Genomic DNA, 12,130 nt, shown 5'->3' on the forward strand with positions numbered 1-12,130 from the left:
ACCTTATTGCTGTTCTGTTTGGTTGAGAAAATGCTGGTCCTCCCCTTGTGAGATGCATCGTCAAAGAGAATGTGCTATTAGATGACTGGAATTTTTAAGGGCCCTACTTTGGCTCTCCGGTGCGTTCCATGGGCAGACCATTCACGCATCTTAGGCTTTTAATAGAGCTCCCCTGAATGAATTATTAAACCAGAACACCAGCCCTTACACCACAGTACTGAGGGTGGAGGACTGTTCCGACCTCCCCTGCTTGCTCGGCAAGGACTTAAGGTATTCCAGGTGGCGCCGGGCGTCTTCCTGGTTGTGCCGCACGTAGTAGACCAGGTAGGAGATGACCATGGTGAACCAGCCGAACATGGTGACCAGCATGGCCACATCGGTGGTCTTCTTCAGCACCACGCAGAGGTCCACGTCTCCGGCCAGGAGGAACGGCAGTCCCTGTACGCCCGCATCCTGGGGCTCTGAGGTCTGGCACACGACGCCGGTCAGCGAGGTGGGCTCCAGGTCCAACAGGGGCATGGCGGTCTGCAGGTTGCAGTCGCAGTGCCAGGGGTTGTGGGTGAGGTTGGCCCGCGCGTGCAGGCCCTCAAAGGCCTGGGGGCTGAGGGTCATGAGCTGGTTGGAGGAGAGGTCCAGGAACTCCAAGGAGGCGGCCAGGCCCCGGAAGGCCCCCGGCTCCAGCTGGGCCAGCTCGTTGTGGGACAGGTCCAGCTCGCTGAGCAGGGGCAGACCCAGAAAGGCATCGGTGGGGACAGAGGTGAGGTGGTTGAAGTCCAGGTAGAGGTGGCGGGTGTCATTCGGGAGGTCCGGGGGAACCTCGGCCAGGCGCAGGTTACTGCAGCGTACCGTCTGGCCCCCGTCCGCGCTCTCTGAGCAGTAGCAGTACTTGGAGCAGCTGGTGGCCGCATGGTGGAAGCAGAAGGTCATCAGGACAAGGCTGTGCAACAGCAGAAACGTGACCACTGAGTGGCAGAGCAGCCAGTCGGCTGGCAGCGGCATCTTGAGGCATACCCCTGGGAGGACCGAGCCCCTGACCATCAGAGTGAGGGGCAAGGCATGGGTCAAGCTGTCTCACACCAGCCAGCCTGGAGGACAACTGAAGAGGAGAGAAGGAGAATAAGTGCTTGGACAGTGCCAGTTACATATAGTTATTTCCCACTTTGCTTTATGAAACTGCCTCTGTGACTGAAAGCAAAAGCACCTAAGTGCCAGACTGCATTACAGTGTTGCACAGATGGAAATTTGCAAGGTCTAATTGCCACAAAGAGGATACAGGATCTATCGGTCATCTCACAGTGCAGCCCGAAAACAATGTTGGCTTTACACAGCTGCGGGGCAGCGACAAGCACTTGCATCCAGGCAGGTAATAACAGATGAGGCAAATTCTCTCTGTGAACACATTATAATTGTCACATTCGCAGCTCTGTCCTATTTCGAGGCAGCGCTATCTCAAATTAGCATAAACCCAGCTTTGATTCAGCATGACGGGGGATCTGTACTGAACATTTTGGTGACATACACTTCACCAGGGAAAACAATTGCACAACCACACTAAGACCACAGATATTTTGCATTGCTTGTCTCACATTGACATTTCAGCTTATGTTCTCAATAGCACAGAATCTACATTTACATTTATTCATTTGACAGACGCTTTTATCCGAAGCGACTGAAAAGTGAGGCAGAGTGTAACACAAGCAAAATGCCATATAGGGAGTCAATAGAATCTATTTTTGTAAGCCGTCTGTCAATCAAGTCTCAACAGTCAGCAATCGATAATCCACGATCCAACACAAAAGACGTTTGCAGTGCGTGACTAAAACCGAGACAACTTGTTTGTATGTACTACTTTTTATTTTGCATGTAAGCCTCTAAAAACAAATGGTTACTCTCTTTCCACCTGGACATAGTTCATTAATTCCTGAGCAGTACAGGCCAAAGCCCATAACCACCTGCTATCTCGTTACCCATCCTCTTAAGATCACTTCTGAAGGCTGATGTCGGCAACCTCATTCAACACAGGGACAGGGTGCAAACAAAAAGCTTAAGTTGCAACGGACTGGTTACCGGAACTGCTCACAAATTCCACATGGCTCGTCAGTGCTGGCAACCACTCCAAATGACCTTCCCTGATGTACTGGAGAAAAATTACTGCTGCCCACAGGGGTTTCACTTACCAGGATTACAAATGAAATCAATATCAAAGAAGCTCTTAGTACCTAATGACGGAGGAGTCGTCCAAACAGAGTGGCTAATAAGACAAATTATGATTCAGGAGCTACAGAATCACCAGGGAGCAACCTTTTCTTTAAGATAGCACTGGGAGCAGTGCGGTTCAATCCAGCCAGACTAAAACAGCATTACAATATTCATACTGGCACATCTGAAGCACCACCAGGAGACCACCAGATGTTTATCCAAAATTTTCATTTAGATGAAAGGAAAAATGGATTTTGAACATTATGGGTATGGTTCAGTGTGTGTGAGGTGGGCTGCCAGATATCTGTATGCAAGCCATTCGCTTACATGAGGTGAGAGCTGTGGGTTTACTATGACATTTCACTGGGAGGGGGGGGGGGGTGTGACAGAGGAAGTCTCTGAAGGAAACACATTGACAAGCTTAATTCTGAGAACAAACATGCACATGACAGGCAGCAGGCTAGTGAACACGGGTCAGTGGTGTAAGCTTTGGGGATAGAATTTGAATATAATTTTGCCTTGTGAATGTGAACCATGATTGTTCATGAGATACAAAACAGCAGTCAACAATGCATTTATTTTCCTCACACTCAGATATTTAGAATTACTTTACTAATGACTGTCAACCTGAAATAGCAGCACCCTCTCTGTCTCCAGCTCCTCTCCTCTCTCCCTTTCTATAAAAGGCTACTGCTCTCCAGGGATCACAGGGTAACTGATGCCTGAGAAAAACACCAGCCAAAAGCTCAGTATCAATTCAGCTAGCTAGCTAATGCTATCCAGTTGTTACAAGTTCATTTTCACTGAACAAATGTTAATTGTTGAAACAAATAGGTGAGGGACACAAAACTCAGATCTGTCAGTGACAGGAGTGGTTGCATTTTGCGTTGGTCTGTAGATTCCATTAGATCCTTAAGGAGCCGTTTTGTTGCTGACCCCCACGACAAATGAAAGAGTGATGCAAGGCAGAGGCTTGGGCCAAAAAAGAGAGATGAAATAAATGAGAGATGACACAGGCATGACAGCAGGAGGGAAATGGAGATGTTTATGGGGTTTTTCTGTCCGGTGCCTGCACGGCCATTACCCACCCACTCTAAAGAGCCTCTCTGGAGTGCTACTGCCTAATGACGCTCCCTGTCCATCTCCGTTCCTGTCGACCCAGCGACCTCAATGAGCCCCGGATTTCAATTCATGCTGTGAATAGACATTTCTGTCGGCAAAAGGCACCGGGGTCAGCCGGTGTTGTTGGTGCCGACATGGAGCAGGTGTGCTTGTATCATTTATAACTCGAGTACAAAGGAGGGCTTCATGTGCACCACCACAACAAACACAGCAGTCCTTACAGCCTCAGAGCCCACTATTTACACCTCCAATAACCTTACAGGGGCTCTATTTAAAAATAACAGCAACCAATAATCATAAAGCATATCATTATACGGTCTGGTTCTAATTCTATACTGTTTGTTCTTTTGTGCTGAAAGTGGCTTTGGAGGAGAGCGTTTGGTAAATTAATGTAATTTAAAATAATGTAATGTAATCTAATGATTGAACACCCAAGACTATACATACACTTCAGCTTTGATTACTTCTTCTCCCAAAGATTTGGAGCTGCTTAGTATGAGGACGTTTTCAACAACTCCTCTGTCACGCTCTTCTTGATGAAACATGAAAACTAATTCAAGATTTATGGCAGAGGATAAGACACAATTTTGCGGGCAGGACTGATGTTGTGTTTGCAGAGTATTCATTTTCAGTGAACAGGTGTCCTGGGATCAGCAGTTTTCACGCCCAATACTCGCCATTTCAAGCAGTCTCAGTAAAGTCAGAAACCACATGGGAGGGAGCTATTTGGTATTCCAAAACGAGGGATTAGGAGAGGAAAATGTGCTTATTAATGAGAACCTGAGGCACTCTAATTTAACCGTGTACCTGCCCTTAAGAAAAGGTTACTCATCCTGAAAAAGAACATCCAGAGCATAGAGAACCTACATTGGTTACAAATCAACTGTAGATAAAAAATATATTCTGTAGAAAACACTTTAAAGTATGAAAGTGGCTGCAGCTGATATAGTTTGTAGTACACCATCTACATGACACTGGCATTGAAATATATTCTTTACTGTTGTTAAAATGGCATACTTCATAACGTAGACCATTAATAGCCTACCCTTCTTCACGAGTTGTAATGTGATTTCAGAAAAAAAAAAAAAGTTCTACATTTCTCCTGCAACTAAAAGATACGACTGCAAAAAAGAAAACAAACCTTGAATTCACTTTCATGAAAAACCCAACCGGCTTGCGGTATAGATCATCAGTAATGGGAATGTCTGCCTCAGATGTTCTCTTACTCTCTCTGCTTCCCTTCCGTAAACAGCCAACCTTTACTTGTCATGAGACAAAGCTGCCAAGCAGCACTCCTTTCCCAGTCTAATACTATGGAAATACCCACACTGACATGCAGTGTAAATGCATGGAAGTGCTCCAAAACACTCCATGTTTTTGTTTGCTCTCTACAGTGCGTCACCAGTTTTCTGTAGGCAGCCATTGCTGTTTCACCATCAAGCAATCACCAAAAAACCTAGAAGGAACCTACTCAACTCTCAAGTAATTTTACAGCTCCTGAATTCTTAAATTACTGGACAAAATAAATGCTGATGCATTTAGGACACCTGAAATGTGAACAGCTTCCACAACAAACAGGACATGTAGGCTGTGGCACATTATTTTGACCAAAGACCATCTCACACTGTACCCAGCCCTGAATGTATTAAAGACCTGGCTGAATACATTTTTATGCTTTTTATCCCCCTATGAACCCACTAATTGGACATTAAGCTTGTCTCACCATAGAAACCCCACACTTTTGCAGGAGCACTGAAGTGAGACAAATGCAATCCTCCAATAGACTAATACACAGCCAATGGATATTTCTCACACTGTAAGTCCCACACTGCACAAAGGGTGAAGTGGGCACTAATTGGATAGGCATTGCTCCACTGACATCATCTGATCAACTCCTAGGTGTCCAACAAGTCACAGAGTGCCAACCATGGCATAATGAGGAGACCCTTACCTACTCTCCTACCATTTTCCCAGGTGGAATAAAGCCAATTTGTTCTGCTGCTGTGGTTGGCCTGGTTGGTGTCACCAAAAGACATGGTTGGTTTTTGAACCCTGGCCATGGGCCTCAACCTGCACTCAGGACTACTGACTGCCCCACTCAAGAGACCTAGTGGAGCTTGTTTTGACTAACAATGAGTTATACCTCCAGGTTAAAGGCACAGCAATTTTAGTACTATGGTTACAAATTATGCTAGTTTATTTATTTTTTCAGAGAAAATGTTTTGCAAACTTCAGTGTAACCCCTTTTTGTAGTATACTTAACTAGGGTGTCAACATTTTACCCGTATTTTTGGAGGCTTTCATAAATTTCATATAGAGTCAAACATTTGAAATTCACAGCCGGCCATAAAGACAGAATGCGCTTCTAGGATGTCATGGTAATCAAAGAAGACAACCTACTTAGTTCTGATCAGAATAGTACATCCACCACAGAAATGCGCTTCTTGGTGACAGTTATCACCTTGTCCTGCAAAAGTGGACTATATCATCAGCCAATTCGACCATGTACGCATCTGTAGATGAGATGATCGCTTCCACTTACAAGTCCAGCACCTAGGGGCTCAATTCAGTGCGAGGGGTTACGCTGAATAATGGATCAAAAGTGCTTCTGACAGACTTAACAACAGTACCTAAAATGAGTGTCTGACTAAAGCGAGGACTGAGCTACTGACAATCATATACAATGCTTTGTATGATATTCCCCTCTTGGAAAATGGCTTGACACCAGCATCATTAAACGCCACCAGCAAATTCAAAATTTCAGATCCCATCAACTGGTTTACAAAAGACCCCTTGAAAGTTGAAAGATGTGACGGTTTTAGCAGCCCTGCCTCTAACTCAAGTGCACTATTTTCTTAATGACATGCTAGACGGAAATGGCAAATGTGGTGACAGTGCATAATGTAACTTCACATCCAGGTTAACTACTGAAACTATGAAGGTAAAATTATTATTATTATTATTATTTGCAGCGTTAATTTTGCATGCAACTATTTGTAATACTCTCAGAATGTTTTTGTTTTATACATTTTATACATCTACGGAGACCAAGTTGTGGGGAGCTGCTGTGAATGGTCTAAAATTGAATCATGGATAAAATGTGATTGTAGATTGATTTTCCCTTATTTTGCCGAGTAGCTCCCCAAGGCATTAGTTTGTCCTTCATATAATATTTTTTTGTTGTTGTTGCTATTACACGGATCACTTCTCCCTTTCGATCTGTACTACTGATTTTAGGGACTGTTACTGGTGGGGATCAAATCGATTATTTCAGTTTCTATTACGTTAGGGAGGATTTTAAACTAGCGCAGCTCCTATTAAACTATAACAGCAAGCGCGGAGCTGCAAAGGGGTAGACAACAGTCAACCATTCTGGTGAGCCCCGGAATCAAATACTGACTCAAGACGTTTTAGGAATATAACCGCCGACAATACCTATGTGGCAGTGTCCTGCTCCATGTTGGAGAAGGGTACAACTAGTTCAATTGAGTTTCATGATTAACTCCTGTCACTCCAGTCAGTCGATTTGGAAAGGCATGCGGCTGAAGATTAAAAACGATAATTTACTTCGATCCGTTTTCATTTAAAAAATCGCAATCAATTTCAATTAACTGGACTTTTTCCAGTTAAACGTTGGCATTCTCCCAACGTTAAGCAGTACTGTGTTGATTCAGTAGTAATGGTGAATATTTTAACATCTTAGCAATTACTTTATTTGATTTGTTCACTAGCATTACAAATAGCATGAAAAATAAGTTTTTTTTTCCTTACCCGAAATGGCAGCTACCTTTCCAGAATTTCTACCCAATGCTTTCTCGATGGTATTTCCTTCTTCCAGTAAAGCTCCATTGAAACAATATATAGTCGTATTTCTGATAAAATTAGCACTTTATCCGAAACAGACGCTAAATTTGTGTCTCAGAAGGTGCCACATCTCTCTCTTAGAAAAACCGTGCGTACGGCACAAACAGAACACGTTTCCAACTGGTTTCGGGGGCAGTTTTATCGTAGGAATGCTGTTAGAAAAATGTCTTCTCCACGACCCATATCGAGTGGTCTCTCGCTTTAACTCATACCGTTTATATATACGTCCAACAACAAACTAAAGAATACAATATGTGGGTAGTAGGTCACTTTTCTGCTGTGATCGATACATGCAAAATTAAAATAAAACATCTGCTCCCCGACTCTTCTGTCGCGCGCGTCTTGAGCTTTTTGACAAATTCCTTTCCGTATATTTACTTAATTTTCTCAAGCACGATGAAGAAGATGATGAAAGCATTTGTTCCACTCCAGCTTCTTTTGCTTGTTCAGTGAAAAATGGGAAATGGGACTGAACAATGTTACCCGCAGTCTTCCACCGGACACCGTTGATGCAAGCGCCGTGCGTGCGGCTTCCGTAACTTTCAAGCCCCAGGATCATACACCCACAAGATGAGTACAGTCCGATAAAGTGTCCACCGTCTCACGTTTCCACGCAACTAGCAAATAGGCTCATGTAATAATCGAGAATGGATGAAGGCTCTGTCTCAACACTGTGCAATTATTTTTCAACTATGATAAATGATAGCTCTGGCAGTGCGGGACACTAAAGCCTAATCATTTGCTTTCTGTCTGCCTCGGCAGAAAGTATAGTATAGTATCTTAAAAGACAAGATGCTCTATCAATGAAATTATATCTTAAAAGAGAAACGAGAAAGATACGTAGCTTCTCGAAACAACTGTTATACACCATGCCGGTTGCATGTGCTGTCACACTGCCGACCTAATGAGCTGTCTCTTCCATGATAACCATTTTAGCTATTCAGTCGGCAAACCGTGCAGCCGTCGCACTAACATTTCTCACTAACCCCGGAGAGCTGTAATGTAGCGCGTAACTGAAGGGTGTAGGGGTGGAGAGGAAGGGATTAGTTTTAAAGTGCTGTCGATGGCATTTCGATTAAATCCATTCGCGGAGCGCTTAATGTATCGCTTATTTCTGACTCCATCTAAATCGAAATGATATACGTCTTGATGAATCTGTATTTGTCTAAACATGGATTAACTGGAAGGGTAACATCTGAAGGTCATCTGGTGAAAAATTTAGATCACACGGTGAGTGAACCTATATATTTGTGAGGAATGATCTGATCATTTAAGTTATTAGGGCCCTTTGTGTTATTATTTGCTCTGTGGACATTCTTACTCAGGGTTATTTACAATGATAATCTTGATACATTTTAATGATCAATTTATAGATCTGGACAGACATTATTTTTGTAACTCAGATTTACACCAGTGACATGTTGCCACAGTTTCGATCCACATAGGATCTTGGTGCCCAGATGCCTTGGTCTTTTGAGACAAAAAAGAAGTTGTTTCATGGCAGAACATAATTTTTCCTTGTTCAATAATGACATGCTTGAGGGGCCAGAGCGTTTAGCCGTATCTTTATCTTTCTTGTGAAGTCCAGTGTTGATGACAAGCACTTCCAAATTTAGAAGAAATAGCAGAAAATGGGATTATATTTCCATTAGGCTCAGTCAGACAGAGAGGGATAGGGCAGACAATGGAGGACCTGCCTCCTTGTAGGCCTGGGACTTCATCAAACAAACATGGGTCACCTTTCAAAATCGTGCCCCTGCTTAGTTCACAGTGTGCCCAAAAAGTCCTTGGCTCTCTCCTTTGAATCGGTCAAATGTGATAATCCTTGCCTCATATCTAGGGGGCAAAGCTCACCAGTCATTTCTTAAATCGGGTTATTTACAGATTCAGACTATTCATGCTCAGCTTAGCCATAATTAGGAATCATAATAACCTAAGGGAATGAATCCATGAATAACTGTGATGAAGGGAGAACTGAAAGAGCTGAGAAATGTGATTGTGTTTGTTTTTCTGTAGGGAGTTTGGTGGGTGACCTTTAGTAGTCCATGTTCTGCCCTGAGTCAAAGTCTCTCTCCACTCTTCCATAGCATACGAGCTCAGCCCTGAGGAGTCCCCTTAAACCTAGTGTACAGATTACAAGTTCTGAAAACCACAAGTGAGCGTACTGCGAATGAACTTGACACTCGATATGAGTGGCCAACCGTGGAATCAGTGGAGCCATAACTGAAAGAGCTCATGAATTTTTAAATCAAGGAGTTGTGGTGTGTGTGTCACCAACTCAAGACTCAATAACATTTTCCAAGCCATACAGTGCCACCCACTGGACACTTGTGCAACCTTATAACGAGGTTATAAAGTACTGAACGTAACATTAGGATGAAGACAGTGATACAGAGGCAGCAAATGTGCAAGTGTGTCCCTAAAGGTACTATGTTGGTACTATTGTACCAGCTACATACCCAGAGAGTCTCATCATTACCCCCTGAACAGACCCAAGACCCAGATGGGGCATTTTTGCCAGTTTGTAGAATTAGTTTCTCCTTTTACTTCATATAGGGAATGGGCTACTTCACACCCTGGTTATAGGAATGGGAACAATAAAATCTTCACTGTGGGAACGCTACTTATATCTGAAATTTGACTTTTGTGAGATTATCACCCAGAGCATGGAAAGGTAACAGCCTCTGCATGTACCTTTTTTAAAATGGCTAAATGTAAGGATGCATAATGACATCTACCCTTGCCAAGAATAAAGGAGTACTCAAGAGGGATCACCATAATACCGCATTTTAAATGTAATTAATTCAGCATGTCCTTTGGGCTTTCTAATTTTAATGAAATGCCATTTTGGTTGTGCCATGCAACTGGAATGATTTCCAGTGGTCAGTGCCTCAAATTGCTGTTAAGTTTTGATCTGTCATCTACTCTTCAGAACACCATCTACAGAGAAAAAAAAGGTTAAGATGAAATGACCAGTCCCTCATCCTAGAAAAGGTAAAATATAACATTTTTATCTCTTGGGGAGGAATGAGAATTAATTCAGAAATGATTGCAGTATAACAGAACCCTCCCTCTGTTTTCCCATCATTGTTGAATTGGTTTTTACAATATATTTATGCATTACTGGCATTTAGTAGACACTCTTATCCAGAGCAATTTACATAGGTTACAGTTTTACATGTTGCCTATTCATACAGCTGGATATTTACTGAGGTAGTTCTGGGTTACTTACCTGGCCCAAGGGCATAACAGCAGTCCCCCAGGGGGGAATTGAACGAGGAATGTTTTCTGCTCCTTACCACTATGCTACACTGCATATGTTTTCCATGTTTGTCATGTCAGTTAAGGACCACTTTAGCAGAAATATACTGAGGCAATGTAACTCAGACTTTATTCTGGAAAACACTAAGACATTTGTGGGAACATGTTATCACAAATAAAATAATTTGTTGATGAGGTATGTAGCAGTATTAGCTCATGCAAACTTTAGTAATCTATCCATTGCAGAGATCAACACAAACCTCAGTGGGGGATTTGTGATGTTTTGTATTTAAGACTATAATGGGCAAGTTAGCATAAAAATGTAGGAAATATGGCATTCAGTTGGGTTCACCTGACCTACGTATTTCATTGTGCGTGAAAATGTTCTGAAATGCTCTAATATGACCACACGAGGGCGCTCCAGGATAAGGTACTATTCATAAAGATTTCCGTGATTGTAGTTGTACCATCTCTCAACTCCACATTCTGCCTTTTCTGATCCCATCTATTATAATCTCTCCCTTTTTGTATGCTGGCCTATTCAATGAAGTGATTGCACCAAAATGTGATTCACCTTAAATATCTTGATGTCATGCTGATGCTAAATTCAACCTGAGGGATACTGACATCAGAATTTTGATATCAAATTTGGTTCATATCCATTGACTTCGAAGTCAGTTTCAGTTTTATGAATGAGGAAATCAAACTAAAATGAGGTCAGTTATCGAAAAGGAAGATCAAATGTTGAGACAGCATTCTAAACTGGCAAACTAAGTGCATATTCTTGCTAATAGAGGAACTTCTATATTAGAGAGAAGAGAAAGAAAAAGAAAGAAAGAAAGAAAGGAAGAAATACTGAATAGCTCTTGTCAAGATGAGGAGGATATAGGAGAGGATATAACCTTGAGACACCAGGTGGTGTTGTCAGAGAGGATCTGCATTGATGGAGGCAGCATAAATGCTTTCAAAAAACACTTTTTCTGCTTTGTCTTCAATTTATTGTCTACTATCCTCCTCCTGAGTATGGCCTTGAATGCATTTTAAGTACCGATAGCCAAGGATCTTCAAAGCGAATGGACGGGAGCATCGTGGCGGTGTGTGTTCCCTTTCAGAGCTCTTTGAGGGGGTGATCCTGAAGGTACTAAAATAAAACTACTCAAAAGGCTTCCAAGATAAGGATCACATTCTTTTGTCAATCGGTTGATGAAATTTTATTGAGCAGACCACCCTTCACAGTGGAATTGTTGCAGAGCACTTTGCAAAGTGCAAAACAGAGAAGTGAGATCAGTGCTGTCAGCACAGTTGTCATTCAATAATTGAGATGCATACAGAATGCAACAATATGAGCAAACAACAGGGAGCGAACAGTGACAGAAAGCAAATGAACAACACAAACTGTTACGTTCCGATAGAGCTAAAACACCATATATGATAGGATGACTTAAAGTAGATGGGTCTTGCAGAACTATTGTAGTAGACTAGGTGCTTGGAACGAGATGGCCAAATGATTAAGTCAAAGTACAGAAGGTAGCAATTGTAGCAGGGAAACTGTTGTCTGTGGTATCACTCTGTCATTGCCGTGGAGTTTTTTTTTTTCTGCCTGAAGGGAACTCTCTGCTTTCATTTGGACACCCTAGTGGCACAATGCAGACTTGCTGAAAAGCAGCTAATTAAATCCATGGGG

The 12,130-nt window shown here is 42.6% G+C and overlaps 1 protein-coding gene across 1 annotated transcript; it reads right to left on the reverse strand.

Annotated features, from left to right (window-relative positions):
- Positions 1–204: 204 nt before the first annotated feature.
- LOC118795134 (leucine-rich repeat-containing protein 3B-like) lies at positions 205–999 on the reverse strand. Its single transcript, XM_036553504.1, has one exon. The coding sequence runs from the start codon at positions 997–999 to the stop codon at positions 205–207; it is 795 nt and encodes a 264-aa protein (XP_036409397.1).
- Between the last annotated feature and the right edge of the window lie 11,131 nt (positions 1,000–12,130).

The sequence above is a fragment of the Megalops cyprinoides genome, chromosome 19, assembly GCF_013368585.1.
Source record: "Megalops cyprinoides isolate fMegCyp1 chromosome 19, fMegCyp1.pri, whole genome shotgun sequence".
In the NCBI taxonomy this organism is placed as follows: domain Eukaryota; kingdom Metazoa; phylum Chordata; class Actinopteri; order Elopiformes; family Megalopidae; genus Megalops; species Megalops cyprinoides.

Excerpts from the sequence above, each read along its gene's own strand:
- LOC118795134 (XM_036553504.1), bottom strand. The coding sequence starts at position 999 with ATGCCGCTGCCAGCCGACTGGCTGCTCTGCCACTCAGTGGTCACGTTT.